Consider the following 19,452-nt stretch of genomic DNA (forward strand, 5'->3'; position numbering starts at 1 on the left):
CTTCCCTTTCCTTTCCCAAGCATCTATACCTCTCCCAAAAAACTTAGGACCCAGCTCTCAAGATAGAGGTTCACTTTTTTTTTCTCAGAGGTTCTCTACATGTCACTGGGAATGGAGTACATAGGAATAGGCTGGTTAAAAAGGTTTCCTGTAATGGCCCTTTCAGGTAAATAGAGACACTTCTGAAGAGGCCAGAGCTGAGGACCCTTGAGTCTTGGACTTTTGTCACTCTTCTAAGACCTCCATACTATTGAGAGGATCTTAGGTCTAGACCTCTTACAGGCTCAGACGCTAGTATTTTCCTCAGGGACAGGAAAGAAGTATTCTCTAGGAGAAACTCTGATATTAGTAAACTCAGTGGTCCCAGAGTGGCCAGTTTGGCATCCTACCAGAATATACCCAAACACCAAGTTGTGGCTTACTCATACCTAATGCACTTGGGTCTGTCTTCCTCTACAACCTCCACCCCAAGGCTTCACAGAGTGAGAGAACATCTATTGCATTCAGATAATACTTCAACAATCCTTAAACTCTCTAGATAGTTAAGGTGCTCTAATTGCTTCACATTCAAAAAACCCTGGGGCCATAATGATCCATTACACTGAAAACAAAACAAAACAAAACAAAACAAAACGAAACAAAACAAAAAAGCTTGAAGGTACCTTTATATATTTAACCAGGTTATAGAACATTACACCTTTAGATACGGAGACCAGAAGTGAGTCTAGGGGCCCTCGATGTTCTTCCATAAACGATGTTTTAGGAGATGCAAAAAAACTGTAATCTTTGGAAATGGCATAAAAATTCTGACAGAAGGCAGCTAGGCTGAAGCATGCCTAGGAGTGCCATCAGCTGTTCCTGGCAGTCTATTTTTACTGGGATTTGCAAAGACAGCAGATGCACTCCCAGAGCTCTCTCACTGGTACAATGACCCTCACCACTACCCCATCTCCCAGGGTTGGGATGCACGCAGTTGGTTACTGCTGAATCACTGATTTCAGAAACAAGTCATCAAAAGGACAGTCTTCACACTCCAGATCATAATATTTTACTTAGAGGCATCCACATTAGATACCCTCTACATGGGAGACAGAGAGAAATGATATTATCCAATGCAGAAAACAAATAAAGAAAATAACTAGATTTACTGTGTACTCACATACCCCAGGGGGAAGTAAGCCAGAGGAGAGCAGATTAAAAAGAAGCTTATTGTAAAATTCATCAATTTCCTTGGCTCAGATGCCCTAACTCTGGTCTGTATCACCACACAACAGAAGTTGTTCTCAAGGATCCGCACTGATGGAGACACAGCATGTAGTCATCTTGTCTCAGAGCAGTGGAATAAAAGATCCACTGACTGACCAAAACTCAAGCATCCAACACTAGGGAGCAACCCAGGGGATCTTAGGGGGTCAGAAGGGAATGAGAGATGCTTGTACAGCTCACCTGCCTCTCTCCTTTCTTGAGTTTTTTTTTTTAATCAGCCTTCACTCTGAAAATGATTCTGCTGTCTCAGGATCATGATATTCGGCCCCCTCTGCTTGTAGGGTCTCTAAATACGAGGGCCTGCAGGAAGCTAAATGAGCCCTCTCTGTAAACATACCTTCTGGTCTTCAATACTCTATATAACTTAATCAAGGGTAATTTCACTTTATAGCTACTAAGCCCCTCTAATGTGCAATCACTTACCTTCAAGCAAACTCATGATTCATTTTTTGAGAATCATACTCTTAGGTAAGAAATCAATGTAGTTATAAGAAAAGGATTGACGTTTTATATATACACAATTCACATATGACTACAAAAACTTTGGTTGATATCTTAAAAGTTTTCGGAATGAAACTTTAATAATAGCTCTACTTTAAAGGAGAGGATGGAGTCTTAACACTTAGTGAACATCTACTCTAAGGTAGTCAGTGCTGGGAAGAGCATATAACTTAACTTAAACACATTCACCTTTAGGTGATTCTGTGAACTTTCTCTTCTTTCTTTTTTCTCCCCTCTTGACACTAGAATAGCTCCTATGCCCTAAGTTCCAGCAAAAAGGATGGAACATACTATGAGCAGAGGAGCTTCACAGAGGCAGGAAATGAAGGTGACAGCTTTGATTACACAATGATGGTTTGTACTTCATAGTCTGACCAAGGAAAAATACCCACTACATTCCTCTCTATATTTACAAGCACATATCCATCTTCTATACATAGAAAACATAAACATCTTCCAGGTACATGCTGCACATAACACACAGATGTAGGTCCTTATTCATTCAGTGGATACAACACGATTTGAAGTTTAAATCTCATCTCTGCTATTTACTAATAGTGTGACTTTGGGCAAATCCCTGAATCTCTCTGAGCTGCATTCATTTTTCTTTTTTCATTATAAAATGCAGGTTTTAACACCTAGCTCATAAAATGTTTAGAAGATCAAGTCATATAAAGTAGGTAAAGAGTTTTTAATCATTATAACAGCTCCATTAAGGCAAATAAAATCTGTGCTTTACGGAGGAAAAAAACAGGTTTAAAGAAACCAAGTGATTCATCCAAGGCCACAAAGGAAACAGTCAGAGAAGTTAGCAGTTAATCCCATCTGCCTTCAAACACTCAGATGTCCTTTTTGCCCCGTGGCACAGACAAATTCTGTCTCCCCTGCTGCCCTGTCTTCTGGGCTCTCAGACATGGAAAGACTTTCTAGGAATGGCTCATCCATCCCTGACCTCAGGGCCTTCTCTACTCACAGATACTGAGAGTTAACCAAGTAGGCCAAGTGTAGTAGGTACTTGGTTTGCTGGTGATAAAAATGTCATCAAAGCATCTGTAAGTCAGAAAAAGAGGAGACAAGATTTAGAAAGCGCCACTACTGCATGTGGCACTTGATGGGACCAACAGCCAAAGGGGAGAGACTAAACTGTAGGGAGACTGATAAGGCACTAGGTAGGTCTAAATTTTGAAACTTTACTCTTCCTATCATTACTGACCCCAAATAATGAAACTTCTATACATACAGATTTTTATCTTCACACTCAGTGTCTAAGTCCCATTGGGGTTATCACAAAGGTCCGTGTGTGGCCTGGTGCCATGGGTGATGTGGAACAGAGCATACAGAGTGCTGACTCCCAGCCACCAATCACACCAGAGCCTTCAAAGGGCCAGGGCCAAGTGGAAGACAGTGACTTTCAGAAAGACAATAAGAAGCTGTCCATCATTTTTTTAAAATGTCAGGGAAAATCCTTTCTGTGGGCAGAAATCCGGACACTCTTCTCATCGTCAAGAACTTCCACCTGAAGAAGATAAAGGGTGAGTGAAAACAGCAAGCCACTGAGAAGGGGACAGGAAGCCCTGAAGCTGAGAGACCTGCATATTTCAGTTTTTCTTTTTCCCCTCAGTTAAATTAGTTCTGGCCATCAACATGCTGTTTAGTGTGCCCATCTATCTGACATGCTGATAATTACGTGGTAACGTTAATTGATTTTATTATTGAATAACACAAGGAAAGTCTTTCTCCCATGAGTTTGTATCTATCAATTCCAGTATATGATAACATTTATCCCATGAAAACTCACTATTAGCCTGACATTTTTCCTGGTATTTTGAGTTCACCTTGGAAATTCAGGTTAGTCAGGATCCTACATACCCCCATCTGCCCGCCCCCCAAATAAGAAACAGACCTATTATCCCAAGCAAAATGTCCACTGTGAATACAAAAATGAGGACATTTTCCAAAATGTTTATTTCTGCTATACTCCTCTCTCTCAGCTCCACATCCGTCCATCCAAGCTCAGCTTTATAATATTGGGGCTGGAATTCAAAAAACACATTTCTCTTTAGCTATCAGGCTCCCTGTTACATCAACAGGGGCTGCTAGAGGGCGCCTGCAAGGCTGGAGGATGGAGAAGGGACTTGCTTCTTCCTGTTCTGCATGACCAAATGGCAGCAAGAGTTTGTTCCAGTTCTCAGCTTTACTTTACACTCCCAGAACCAGCCTCCTCACATCTCCTGAGAGAGGCCAGCACCAACAGAACAGCGCCTTCTCCTCAGGGATCCGAGTTCCAGCTCCTTAGGGCTATTCTTGAACTTCTAGCTTGTGAGGACCCCAATCTCTTCCTTCTGCTCTCCCAACCCTAGAGATGGTGGCTGCTTTCTATGCCACCTCCACTACCCCCATATTCCCCATTTACCTGTTCTGACCTCCAATATCTGTCATATTGATTTCCTTTATTAGCTGTCTACTTTGCCCATCTAATACAGTGCAGTTGAGAGCCACCAATTCGGTTACAATAGCAGTTAAAAGAGCAGACTCTGAAATCAGTCACATCTCAGTGGGAATCCATATCCATTTATGTGGTACCTGATAACTTCAGAAATATTAATTCACCTCTCTCTAGGTTTAATTCTTCTCAATCACTAATTTATTCGATTAACATTTATTGAGCATCTGCTAAGATCCAGGCACTGTGCTAGGCAGCAGAGATACAATATTATGCAAAACATATAAATTTCTTGACCTCCTAGAACCTTCTTTCATGTGACTCAAATAGATAACATGGGTAAGGCACATGTCATCAGCTTTCCTCTCTATATCGTAACAGGAGAGCACAGACAAATATGGGTCTCGAAGAAAAGTGTTTCAACAGCTAGATCTCTTCAGCAAATAAAACGAGTATCTTTTCCTCAACAAGGCTGAAGGTCTCAGTTAACATAATGCCAGGGATTCACTGTATGCCCTGTCCATTCCTCCTGATCAGGGCAAAGAAGCAATGACCTTGTAGTAGGACCCGTTTAGAAAGAAAAGGGACAAACAGCCCTAGAGAGAGAACACTACCAGGTAGCATTTTTTTTTTTTTCCCAAAGAAATTCTAATGAGACAGGTATCTGTGATTCCAGGAAGGAGCAACAGGAGTTGCTATGCAGAATTGGGACCCAGAATGGCCATGGCCATGGATGCCAGTGGGAAAAGATACTTGAAAGCTGCTATTCCGACATCAGTTAGAAAAGTCTTTTTTACCATAAAGAATATATATCTTAAATGAGCCAGAACTTACTTTTTGCTTTCTGCAGTAGGACTATAAACCTAGAGAGGCCAGGGAGGTGATGAGATGGAAAAGAAAGATTCATGATTCCATTTAAGCCTGAATCCAGAGGCCCCAGGCTGTGGGCAAAGAAAAGCTGGAAAGAAATCCAATCTCCATGTTTTGACACAACCCTTCCTTGGTCTTCTGCTGTCTAGACATCAGGCATATTGTAGCAAAGATAGCCAAAGTTCTCATTTGCAAGGAAGTAATGTCTGCAAACCTACTGCGTAGCTAAATTCTTGAAAGCCATGTCTACACCATATTGATAGTCTATAAATGCAAAACAAACTCCTTACCCTCATTTTTTAATTCATTTCGACATCACTATGGCCATCAAAATTTATACTGGGAAAAAACCGCAACCACAGGAAATTATTACTAGAAAGTCTATTTTACATCCTTGCTCAAAGGCCTCATTATAAATAATTTACTATTGCTGAAGAAATTGCGATTTCTATAGACATGAAAAGCCTAGAGAGAGTTTTATTCATAAATAAATGCCAACATTTAAACAATCAAGATAGTTTCAAACTCCAGGACTATTGAAATGAACAATATATACTGCCTAGGTGATTTATTATGCTTGTGTTTATAGTCTAAATGGAAATATAATTCAGTTCCACCTGAAGAGCCATTATATATGGCCAATCCCAAGAGAAGTACTTTGGATAAGAGGCGATAGTTCTGTTTTTCCATTTCAAACAAATTATTATTTCTGTATTTAGGACATCACCCAGGCAATTCCTTTCATGACTTGTGGAACCCCTGAACAATTAAAAAAATTATAAGGTGAAAGAAGTAGGGGACAAATGCCAAATTCAAAACGATCCACGGAGTGCTGAAGAACCCCCAGAGAGCACTGCTGTCTCTGACAGAAGGCGAAATAATCCCTTCTGCTCAGGAAAACATAAATGAGCAGTGAGTATGCATCACAGCAAGAACATTATTACCCAGCAGAGGCAACCTGCTACAGACTTCATCTCCAAACAAGCCTCCTAAGAGGAAAAGTAAGCAAAAAGGTGCCTCCTGAAGAGATGGAGCAATATCACCTAGCACATGTCTTCACTGTGGCTCATGGCTGTCTTCCTTCTTATCCCCCTTACCACACATTTAGTTCAGTCGGGGAGTGGAAGAACCTGTTTGTTATACATTCTTGGACTTGGCATATGATGCCCTGGCAGGTGAGGGAAGAGGGGCTCTGGTCTATCAAGAGAGCCCCTGGAATTCCTGGGCTTACATACCATCTAGGCCATTGTGATGACTGTAGTTTCTTTTCCCCAAAATGCTCAGGGATGTGTGGTTCGGGGTGGTTAGCATCCTCTTGGTAGTTGGGGTTTGTAGGCTTGGTGTAGATCGAATTACATTAGGTTTCTTCGAAGGATGGATCTCTGACAGGGGGAAAAAAGGTTTCTCAGCTCAGAACACGGCATTAAAAATCTCTGCATGAACTTCACCGGCTAATAGACACACATCTTATTTCTTAATGAGCTGAGAGTCAGTTCCTTATGAGCCAGCCTGTTTTCTCAAGGACTTGCATAATTAATCAGCTTCAAGTGCTGTTACCATGGCTGCTTTACTTATCAAAAGTGAGCTGGTTCTTCCCTCCTAGCGGGTCTGAGCTTCATGTTGTGAGTACAAGAAGAAGAAGAAAAAAAACACTATAGAAGATCACTTAACACGAGATTTACTAAGTAAAAATAAGGCATCTGACTTTCAAGGTATTCGAAATTCAAAAGTTATCTGGAAAGGTAGCCTCAGAGAAAACTGCCTCTGTGTTCTATCAAACCAGAACTTAGCATGCAGCATGTCTGCTGTGGAAGAGCTTTCTGAAAAAGAGGATCCTCCTCTGGCTCTGCGACCAGGGTATAGGACCAGAGTAGATCACTCCTGGCCCAGATCATTTCGATGTAGATGAAATCTGACACCAAACCAAAACTAGAGTCAAGAGGCAGTAGATAAAAAGCTTCAACTGAGGGTAAATCACAAAACCATAATGTGTATGTGGCATATGCGTGTTTGCATGAAGTATGTTGTTGTTAGCTGCATAGCCCAGAATTGCTTGTACTTTCTGGACAGAGTCAATGGACAGAAATTGCAATACTGCGGGAATTACATTTAAGGACCTCAGTCTATTACTGGGCAATCTCTTCTCCAAAGCTAAACCTGCTCACTCAAACCCCAGTGTGCCAACTATGCACAAGCCAGGATATCAGCTGAGGGCCAGCATATCAGCCTCATTTACTGAAATTTAGGAAGAGCCATTAGGATTATTAGAATTACTACATCTTGTTCTGGTCAAAATCCTACACTTGCCAAAATTTAGGAATGGATCAAGTGATTTTTTTTTTTTAACATAGCATTAGCCATCTGCCAACCTCATTTTTCATTACAACCTCTACACTCTGTGCTCCAATCAGACCAGCCAACCTGCATTCCTTGACATTTTCAGGTCCTTGACTCATTGAAGGCTTTGTTTATCTGGATTTCTTGGCCTCATAAGGGGAAAAATATTCTTTACTTCTTTTCTATCTGTTCAAATCCTACATATCTTTCAAGGCTGAGATCAAATATTACTTTCTTCAGTGTTAGGCTGCCCTAACACTCATCAGAAATAACTACTCCTTCTCCCAAGTGCCCAATGCACATTACCTGTAATTCTTTTATACGATCCAATCCTCTGTTTAGCTGTCCTGACCTGTGTGCTTCCCCAGTAGCCTAAGGTTTTTGAGGACAAGGCCTTATTTGTCTTGGCATTACCTTATTCATCTTTGGCTTATCTGACTAGGGACAAAGAACAATTTCCCCACAGGGGAATACACAATTACCTGTGGAAATGCTAATATGCAATGTTATATTCTCTTTTTTATGATCAGAAACTTTCCCTTACAGGTGAGAAGGGGCTTCTAGGATTAGGTCCTGCAAGGGAAGACAGACAACAAACTTCAAGGACTTAACCACCATGACCTAGGTCATACCTATGATAACCATGTGATATTTTCAGGGGCTATTAAAGCAATCCTTTAGCCTCTGAAGAATAAAATAAGAAATAAGGTGGCAGAATAATATCAAAGAGGCAGCTGTGAGCTTCTGACTCCTAGCAGGCTCTGATGAGGTCCAGATAATATACCAAGCTCAAGGCTACACTTTGATTTTTAAAAGATTGGATGTCTGAAGTTTGAACACTTCATAACTATAAATTCTGACAGCAATAAAGTTCAATGCAATTCTAAGTACCTATTTCATTTTTACCGAGAAAATAAAAAAGTAAGAATATTAGCACAAAAACATGCCATTATAGCTTTTAGGTATATTAGAAACCATTATTTTATAAATTATTTCTCTTAAAACTATGCAAAAAAAAGAAAAAAGGAAAAGAGGTTATTGCCTAGTAATTGTTTATACTATACCTTAACTGTGATATTTCAACATGTAAATGGAATCATCATTTGGCAACTTTCAGAAAGCAATAAAAATGCTCCCCTTTCAACGTAACCTTAATTGGCACATCAAAACTAAATATTTTTAAAGGTAGGTTAAAAATCAATTTTATTGTATTTTAAAAAAAAAAATAAACCAATCCTCTAAGAGTTGGAAATAGTGGAAGGATCTAAATCAAAATATTAAGACCATTCATCCTCTAATAATTTATTGATTCTTATTTTCCTCTTTTTGCTTAATCTGTATATATATCCATAAACATACATTGCATTTTTATTCAATGACTTTTTTTGGAAAAAGTAAACACATCATAACTGGTGTGTCTTGTATTTTGGTAGTAAAAGTTTCTAAAACAGAAGAAATTGATTATGCATATGAAAGTATCCAATCTCAGCTATTTGAAAGGCTTGAATTTAGTTGAGGCATGTCAATTTAGAATAGCCAACTATTTATAAGATACAGAAATTGTTCTTTGAGTTTGTCCTCTATCAGCAAATACGCACCTAAATACCCAATGATGCATGCCAAAGGTTTCCTAGTGCTTTTGCTTTTCAGTGGACTTCCAGATAGTTCGGCATGTCTGTCTGCATCTGAGGAGAGAAAGAAACACGGAGACAACCAATGAGGCTAATTTCTCTCCCTATACTACACACACCGCAGAAACAACAGATACAAGTGGAAAACAGTGCAAAATACCCACCAGATCCCTGCATAATTTCCTTTTGGGTTTGAGAAAACCATTTCCAGTTCTGGTTCCAAATTACTGAATGAAAAATTTACCTGGAGAACACTCACTTTAAAACCCCATGAGCGTCGCTAACACACATCTTACACACATATATTGTGGGTGTCCATCTGCAAAGCAATGGAAATATGCTTCCTTCCTAGCCGTGGCCTTTCTACATTAAAGTAAAAAAGTTTCCATGAAATACAAAGTAGACTCAATCCTCTATTAGTAAGATTAATCTGGCATGGAAGACAAAAAAGACAGCTGATAAAGATAACCCACTTAGCCATCCCCGACCTAGATGGAGTGGTTCTCCACTGAGAAGTCTTTGTCTAGCTTGGAAAACTAAATTCCATTAGATGAGAGCCTCACAAGGGTAAAAATGGGCCATTTGGCTTTATCACTGGGTTTTTATCCTTCATATCTTACTATGATGTCATTGGTGCTGAGATTTAAAAGGTCACCTGTATGCAGAGTATTTCATCCAATAGTCAGAACTGGCAAGATATTGTGAAGAGGGATGTTAGTTCATAAAAGTTCACATCACACCCCTGATAGCCTACCATGACATTTCAGACATAGAAAAATAAAGCATAAGCACACTCCCTGCATTTCAATTAGCTGTCATTAGAAGAAAAGATGTGGAACATGGCCACCTCTCATACCAGAGTTGTTATAAAAAGTTTGAAGGGACAAAAAATGTGTATCGAAGTTCCTTTAATTTGCAGATATTGTCATAAAGCTTAACAGAGTAGTTTCAGCAGATATGGGTCTAGTATGTTTATGCCTTTTCCCCACCTTCAAATGTTGGACATAAATGTCCTACAGGTTTTCTGATTCTACTAGAGAATTTGTCCTTTCACAGGCTGAGACCATATTTTTGGGCATATATACAGGAAATTTCCTTTGACATTCACAGGAATTCTCTGCATTATGAGTGTGTTCAAACGCACAATTCGATCTGGAACCTCAAATAATGTAAAATTGAAAATTAACTGTTTCATAAGCTCTAGCCCTCTTTCACCAAGCCCTTTTCTTAGAACTATTAAACAGAAAAGTGGGAAAATAGCATTTTAAAAAATATTTAAAAAGACAAAGCATATGCCCTTGAAAAGATCCTCAAATAATAGGAATCTGAATATGTATCCCAAACATCGGCTAATTATCATGCAACCACTGACAACTATAATGACTCTTATTTCTTTTCCTCCTATTCAACTGGTTTCCTTTGAGGGGAAAAAATTAATGAGCTGTGAAGATTTTCACCTATTGTTGAGTAATAAAGAAGATACAGGTAAAAACATAATAAGCATATTTTGGAAGAGTCATCTAAAGAAACATTAAAAAGCAGCTCAAACCCTTCAAAGATCAAACACCCGTCAAATGACTGTGAGTTAAAACTAAATAATTCCTTCCTAATATTATTAATTCACCTAAAATTCAAGTTCTATTTGGGATGAGGACAAAACTTTCTCTTTTCTATTAGTAAAATTAAGCTTGACTGAATCATCTTATTTTCTCAATGTTTTGAAGAGGCAATTGCTGTGTTATTAGTAATAAGATTAACTTTGCTGTTTATTCCAGTCTATAAAGACCAAAGAAAAACTGCCAATGTGCTGCAATTGATGGACTCCCATATATTCATCACCTTGACAGGAATAAACAAATCCATCGAAAGTCACCAACACAATACCCAAAGATATTTCACTTTAAACTGTACTAATCTGCTTTTAATTTCTCATTAGTTAGATTATGTGATGTGCCAAGTGACAATTTACAGAGCACCTGAGTGGGAGACCAAAGCTCTTTAGAAGGATCCATATTCCACTAATCTTCATTATATTTTTTAAAAAGTAGTAAGTGGCAAGGATTATCAATCTCAACTATGAAGAAATTGGGACAAAAAGTGCTAACACTATCTAGTCTCTGTTTAATATAAACATTGCAGCCATTCAGTGATATATACTGAATACAAATAGGAAAAATACATTCTGCCCTGAAGGAATGATCATAAACATAAGATTATCAGGTCCACACTTGACTTGATTAAAAAGAAGCTTGGACTGCACTCAAGACCAGGCCAGTGGTGACACTTATTACTCAGTCTGGCTCCCCAATTGCTCATCTAACAATTGAAACAGAGATAATTCACTAGTATGCATTAAAAGTACACAGATAAAAAAAAAAAGCAACCCGAGGAATATCCAAGAACCCAGAAGGAATCGAAACCTGCCCAGAGGGAGAACAACTACATCTCACTCAAATTATTTGACCGAACACAAGGCACTAATATTACTTTGGCTTCTGAGATGGTGATCTACATCTCCTTGAAGTAAAACTGGGAAAAGTTACTTTTATTGAAACTCATGGTCATTCTTCCAAACTGTTTTGGAAATATTAAGAGAGAAAATGAAATAGAAAAACTGCAAAAGATAACACTGAATTAAAATTCACAAAAACATCTCACATGGGATTTCAAGATTGCTGTCAAAATAAAACCATCTACAGAATTTTCTTTTAGGAATTGTAGAGGCATTTCTAAACAAGACATAAAATCCAGGTGCCATTAAAAAAAAGATAAATTCAACTATGTTTTTTAAAAAATAAACAAAGTGAAAGACAAATGAGGAAATATTTGCATCACATATCTAAGATCAAGAGCTAACTTCCTTAAAATATAAAAAGTTCCCAGAAGTTGACAAGACTTTTACCTAATAGAAAACAGGCTGGGGGCAAAAACAGTTGACAGAAAAAGAAATACATACGGTTTTCAAATATATGCAAAGACTTTTGTCTCATTTAAAATGAGAAATGCAAGCTAATATAACTTACATGTCACTTGTTATCTAGTTAAGTATTTCAAAGATGGATAACTGCTGGCAAGATCCGGGAGAAACAGGCATTTTCTAGACATTGTGGGTGGGAGTGTAAACTGTAGTTTTCTGAGGGCGACTGGGCAGCAACTAACAAAATTCAGAATGCATGTTCCGTGACCCAGATCTTTTATTTTTACGAATCTCTAAAGTACATTCGCATTTCACGTATCAGTATGAAATGATATCCATATAAGAATATTTGTTGCAGCATTACTTTCAGTAGGAAATTGGAAATAACCTAAAACTTCTTGTTAACTTTTAAATAACAATTTCTAAAAATTTAAGTTAACCTAATTTTAAAAAGTAATCCAGAATACGTCTGGATACCTCTGAAGAGGGTAGGAATGGGAATGACAATGAGATTTGTAACCACTTCTGTATCTTTAGAAAAATTTAAAGTATCCACTCAAAAACAAATTTTTAAACTATCAAATTTCACAAAATAAAAACCCAAACTGTTCTTTCCTAATGTTAGAGCTTAAAACCTCACAAGTTTATACAATCATTAATAGTAACTTTTGCTGAGAAATCTCTAGACTCATTAAATATATAACGTTCCTTACGAATATTCGGCTTTGGGATACTTCAAACAGAAAAACAATGGCTCCGGATACCTCTTGAACTGGGGAATGATGCTGTCATTCAAGTCTGGTGTGTTATCAACTCAGAAACCACTTACTGACCAATACAAGCTACAAAGGTGGCAGATAAATCATTTGGATCCACTTCTCTAAGACCTAGCTTCATCTATAGAATACTGCTAATACATCTCCTTCTATCTCAGTCTTTGAGGATCTTGAATTTTAAATAGTAACTTTGTGCTCATCAGGTGTTGAATGATTTTATAGATCTTTGGCAAAGTCATCTGGTAACTCAGAGGTAATGTCTGATGGCAATAACAAAGGAAAAACACCATTATCACACCTAGGCTTTTTTTTACCTAAGAGATAGGTATCAAGGGGAAGAAGAGACAGGCTGTCTGAAACTTAATGCTGTGTTATAGTCATGCTGTCGGTCTGCAAATCTTGTTGAGGATACAGTACTTTTCTTTATGCAATGTTTGGTTTTTGGTCTACCAAATGCATTTTTAATAAGCACTATCTATGTAGTAGAATGGACTCAGGCATTCTACTGTTAGTAAATTTTGGCATGGACTTACATATTCACACATAGAGGTAAATTAATTAAAATGAATAGATATTTGGGGAAATTGGTTTTAAAAAATCATTTCATATATATTTCACACACACACATTTTTAAACATGTTGGTCATACTACATACTTCTACCAGTGTTTAGACTATTTTTAAATTTTTATTTATTTTCAAGATTAGAAAAACTAAGATTTATTGAAGTACATTTCAAGGAACAGGCTACACCAGAGAGGGCTATAGCTTAGAATACTTAAAATAGAAAATATATTCTCATGGTTCAAGATTGAAAGTCTAAAAGGATGTACAGTATTGTCTCCTTCCGAATCCTCTTTCCCCCAGCCTCCCAATTTCCCTTCCTAGATGCTATCACTTCTTTACACATATGCAAAGATTCCTTGTTACTATACTGTCGTCCTTAATATTGGTTCCTTAATGAAAATAAAGGACAGAGTGCTGCCGTAAAATAAATTTCTTCTGAAACAAGGATTAACTTTCAAGTTAGGAACTCGGTTATGAGTATGCTCTCCCGCATCTGAGAAATTTTTCTCCTTAGCTCCCTACCTCTTCACTCTTATGCAGTATGTCACTCTATAAGCTCTGAGAATGACACTGCTTGTAATGGTGCTACTGAAGAGGGTCAACTTTTATAGTGCTTATAAGAGAAAGAGGTTCAAGTTCACAGGGAAAGGTCCCAATATTATGATGTATTACTCTAAAATGCGTTAATTAGAGCTCTTGATCTATCAACATCTTTAGAACTACAAACTTTTATCTGAAAGTACATTCATGCTGAATGACAGTGATTCTTGACTTTTGGGTGAAGGGTGGGGTCACCAGTGCCTTTGAGAAACCAAGAAAAGCTTACAAAAATAAAACACACTTAAATACTCCTACTGGTCCAGAGACATGGTTGCTTAAGTACACCAGGCTATTAATGCCTAATCTCCTGCATAACAAGCCAGGATCACGGGATCTGCTGAAGCGGTTGTAGTAAGGTACATATAAGAAAGATGACATTAAGAATCAATCAGATGCTAGGAAGCGTTCATTAGTTGGTGTCTAAAAAAAATAACTGAGTAGATGTTGCTGAAACTATAATTTTAAATTTCAAGGTGAAATTAATTATTCTGAGAATCTAGTTCTATATGTAACTCAGCCAATAAAGCTAAATACAAAATATGTTATTGTTAATATCATTACTATAGCTAGCTATATGTTTGTAGAAATAAAATACAGGTAATTTAATCTTTACCCCCTCCCTTTTTTTAAGCAGCATGGCCTTTCAGTTGAGAGGAAAAAATTATATGAGAAAACAGAAAATTATACTTCATTGAAGAATAATAAAAATAAAGACAATTTGCAAATTCACTGAAAAATAGAAGAGCCATGAGAAACAAAAGCTTCCTCAGAAGCCAATTTAGTTGGTAATGGTTGCTTTTCCATTCATAGGAACAAAGATGATACTGGATCCCAATTTTAATGGAAGAATTTCATTCATTTTCTTTCTCAAATATTTTATTATTCTTTTTTATTTAAGAAATTATATATAAAAGTATGTTTTATTTAGAGGAATATATTTCCAATTCTTTAAGATGGATTTAAAAAGTGATAATAGCATAAACCCATGAACTCAGAAATGCTGGTACAAAACCTCAACGTAAACCTAAATTCTCAAACATATGAGTCTAATGTAGCTAAATTTTCTCTCCATGGAACTCAGAGATTACTACCAATTTCCACTCCCTTTACAAAGTACTTTTCTTCTTCTTATAAAGCTTTTACCTGTAAGTTTTAAAGCCTTGGATTGTTCTGCTGAAAATTATCTTTAGGAACGAAATGTTTTTGAACCAGTACTCCTTTTATGAATACCCTCTTTAAATCAAAATGGAATATCTCATCATAAGAATTTTCTTATCTTACAGATAAAGAAAAGCAAAGACTGAATATCTTTAAGATTTCTTATCTGTTAAGCCAGACAGCGAAATTTCTCATCTTTTAGGGGAAAAAAGTTGCATAGCTATAACATGCTAGTCAACAATGTGACTGAAAGTAGCAAGACTAAAATGAGAGCTAACACACAAATTATAAACACGTTCAGGGGTACACGGTAATAACAGAACAATCCACAATTCACTGGTACATATGACCTTTGTTCTAACAAAAAATTGAAACACAAGCAAGGCTGAATGCATTGAAAATGAGAGTAATAAAGTCATGTAAATGTTATATGGTAATATATAAATATAATTATGAAATGGAAACCAAATTGGACAAACAAGAAGAAGGCTGAAACACAAGTTCGGACACTAGCTTGTCCGAACTTGCTAAATGTATATTTTCAGAAAATTCACCCAAGACTTTAAAATTAATTTAAAATTTGTTGTGAAGCACTGTGAATTTCCACAATATCATATGATAATTAGAAAAGGTTCAGGGGAAATGAGAGGTTTACAAAGACAATATTTAATTAGTGTAAACTGGCAAATTTTATTCAAACATAATGAATCCATGTTAAGACTGGACTGTGTGTCTCAGTTATGGAGTTCCACTGTAACCCCACCCTTGGAGATTTATTGTGGCACCCCTTACAGGTCAAAGTGCCTCAATAAGGGCTTCATATATTCCATCACGAAACTCTGGACAGAATCACCTCCCACCAATCTTTTGCTGAGCACTACTCTCTCATAAAGACTGCAGAGGCTTCAATGTTTTCTTTACAGGCTAGCATAATACAAATGGCAGCAGACAAAAACAGTGTTAAAAAAAATAAACCAAATAAAAGGCTGTACACAAGAACTTATGTTTATTGCAAACAAAACCAAAACAAAACAAAAAAGAGAGAGGGAAAGAGAAAATGATCAAAAGCACAACACGTAAGGTTAAGAATTTAAAAGCATCTTACATTCTGCCCTAATGGCAGCATAATTAATAGGAACAAACGGCCGTCTTGCTGCCTGCCGCAGCCGGAGGGTATTTTTGCAGACCTGACGAGCAAATTTTGTGAAATATGTAGTGTGAAGGAAGAAAGCTTGACGCGTCTTCACTGCAGACTTTGGGCTCCCAGTGTTTCGGACCGGCATCCCCTGCATGGCCTGGCGAGACATGTGGCTTCTAACACGGGGGTCCTGCAGAATCAGATACCAACAAACACGTGAAGAAACAAAACTGGTCAAAGTGCAGTACGACGTATCATGCTCAAGGAAAAGTGCAATGTTTAAAATCTTCCACTAAAGCATCTATAACTTAATACCCTACCCCAAAGGAAGACAATTTAAAAGTGCATACTTTGGGGAAGGTGGGGAGTAGAGAAGAAAACTGAGTTGGGAGAAGAGGGTGTGATCCTACACTTTTGTGTTTAAATTGACCTTAACTATTCTGAATCACATTCACAATAGTAAAATAGCGCCCAGGGGTTAATTAGATGATGATGATGATGATGATGATTAGCATTGAAAGACTCCTGAGATTTTATTAGCACCCAAAATGAACAATCTCTCTCTGGCAGGCCTAGGTGGTCGGTATCTACAATCTAAGAGAATGTTTACCACATTCCTATTTCAACTACTGTTCACCTCAAGATTAAGTCCATATCTTCTTCTCCCTCCTATGATAGCCCAGGGGTAGAAAAAACGTTCAATTTGTATTTAAGACTCATTTTCAATAGTATCTAAAGGCTGCAAACTGTTTTCAAAAAAAAACAATTAAAACAAACATTTAATTTGTAAGCTTTCTACTTATGCTAATGCCTCCCACACATATTGTTCTTTTGTCTCAGTAATCTCACAAGACAAATATTTTGAATACCTGAAAAGATTTGATTTGTCCCTGCCCCTCTCTTCACTCCCACCCTAAATACTGTGGTGCTGTTTAGCTATAAAAATAGCTTTGTTTGCTTTTAAATTATCCAACACTGTACTTCTGTTTTCAAGGACCGATCCAGCCATTGAAAAACATGACATTTCTCAACGCTAAAAGGACTACTGCTCAGGTACCTCTGCAGCTGGGCTGGGAGATAACTTCTCTTCTTCTGACTGGGTGGGCATTTTCAGGCCTCCGTATTTTTTCCAATAGAGCCAACAGGTTGCACATAATCTACACTGCATATTAGGTGGGCCCCAAGAATACCACTGATGAGACTGTGTAGCTAAAGATGAAGGAAGAAAACAAAGAATGCTATGTAATTTATAACATTAATACTCATATATTCAAATACTTCAAAAATATTCCGAAGCCACTTTCAGTTTACGATGTTATTTTTCCTTCCCCAGCTTACGAGCAAATATGAGTCTAATATACCCATATTTTTTAAGATTCAAATTTCATTAAAAAACATTTATTTCTATATATATCGAATTGCATGTGGCACCTATTTAGAGAGGCTATTAGATAAATAAAGTAGCCTATATTACATGTTGTGCTGCCGAGAAAGTTTTTGTTTGTTAATTAAAAATGTTTTCTCTTGTGTACATTTCTGGAAATAAGTTATCAGAAAGGTATTATTATTATTAGTGTTTAAAGTCTAAATCCAGATTTCCAAACTTATGGTTCACAAACCACCCAGAGTTTAAGGTGCTCAGAGGGGCCCCAATGATAGAGGCAGGAATGTGACTGAAATAGGTATCTCTTTTCCATTCCTTTAATTTAATCGATAGACAAAATAATTATTTTAAATTTCTCCCTTTAAAAAAGAGAATTCCTTTCAAGACTACAAGTCCACATTCAAGTGAGCATACGTAGCCAAGATCACAGTATGCTTAAGAACTAGTAATTTGATTGATTTATCATGTAGCTAAACATGGCAAACTTGTGTTTTGTTCTGCAGTTTGAATTACTATCATATAACATTGAAAGAATCCCCCTTTTGAAGTTTGAAAACACTGACACTAAAACATTAAGTTAATGAGGTGCATAAAAATTATTATAACTCTAAGTTTGCCTTGGAATATTCTTCCTCAAATCAAAATGTTCAAACAGCACAGCAAGGTGTCAACTAATACTTCACAAACTAATGTCAAAAAAAGAAAATATAGTGATCATAATAATCAAATTGCCTTTTAGTTTATTGAGACCAATACTGTGCACTCATCATGTGTTATTTTTGGAAAACTCCTTACAAGTACCAGCCTAAAAACCTTCTCTCTTAAAATTTAAAAACAAATAATAAAATAAGTTGGTTTTTCTAAAAACACAAATTATAAGAATCCTATATATTAGGCATGGACTTATTTCGGATCCTGAAAATAAAATTTTACTCATATTTAAATATACGTTTTAATGAAATGTAATTTAATATTTGTCAACAAATGTCTTTCACCATACATAATTAACTCACATTCAATTAAAAAGCTGATAAAATGGAAAATACCAACTTCTTTCTATAATGATAAGTCTTACATATATATTATAGTAAGAAAATTTTATGATCGATTATTTGAAAATATGGGTCTAAAAGAAATATTATAAAATTAAAATTGCTTATTTGTCATACACATAAAAATTGCAGAATAATTATTTAAAGAGATATGTGAAAATATATCATGGTGAAAGGGGTCTGTAAATCAAAAATAAGAGCGATTAAGCCACTATCATTTGTCTGCGAGATCTTTTTTCATTTAAGTATATATGAACTACAAAATCTAAGAATTCCCAGTTCAAAAACATTTTATGATGCAATCTATGTAAAATCTTGATTAAAAGAGTCTAATTTTCACAAACTGTTTCCCCTTGTGAGCCCATGGTGAAGAAAATGGTTAGACATATACCACTTCTATGAAGTCAGCAATTTGTCTGGCTCACACCCTCCTTAGTTTCAGGAGACATAATTATATGACTTGGTTTTAAAAGCCTTTTCTAATGCTGAAACCTAGTGTGGAGTGTGGAGCAGAGTTACAAATGTCTCTCGTTCCTCTGTACTTAGGGCAGCAGGCTCCGTCTACCCCCAAAGAGCTGCTGAGAGACAAAAACTGGACACCAAATAGACTTTTAATAAGCATTAGTTTTCTTCCCTCTCTTATCCCAGGCCACTTAGGTTTGAAGGAAACTTAGATGATAATGTCACCAACACTCCATTAAAAGATTATACCATTGTTTGAGATTTTAAATAAACATAAAAAGTATATCAACTATGTAACAGTTCATCTCAGTAACCCAATATATATAATATGATACTGACAGCCTCTGGTTG

At 36.8% G+C, this 19,452-nt stretch overlaps 1 protein-coding gene across 6 annotated transcripts in view; it reads right to left on the reverse strand.

Moving 5' to 3' along the window:
- MTA3 (metastasis associated 1 family member 3) overlaps window positions 1-19,452 on the reverse strand; it is a 136,515-nt gene that overhangs the window by 5,389 nt on the left and 111,674 nt on the right. For 4 of the 6 annotated variants that reach the window (XR_005658265.1, XM_039887293.1, XM_039887292.1 and 1 more), the window contains exons 13-16: window positions 17,261-17,412; window positions 16,171-16,393; window positions 9,016-9,102; window positions 6,316-6,462 (exon numbers count right to left, since the gene is read on the reverse strand). Coding sequence is in view for 5 of the 6 variants with exons in the window: in XM_039887293.1 (XP_039743227.1) it covers window positions 6,316-6,462; window positions 9,016-9,102; window positions 16,171-16,393; window positions 17,261-17,412 (609 nt within the window). In the remaining variant the exon portion in view is untranslated. Of the gene's footprint in view, window positions 1-5; window positions 3,284-6,315; window positions 6,463-9,015; window positions 9,103-15,730; window positions 16,394-17,260; window positions 17,413-19,452 lie in introns of those variants that run through there. The other 2 variants (XM_039887295.1, XM_039887296.1) reach the window with 2 other exon arrangements.

This window comes from Pteropus medius, unplaced genomic scaffold, assembly GCF_902729225.1.
Source record: "Pteropus medius unplaced genomic scaffold, Ma_sr-lr_union100, whole genome shotgun sequence".
NCBI lineage: Eukaryota > Metazoa > Chordata > Mammalia > Chiroptera > Pteropodidae > Pteropus > Pteropus medius.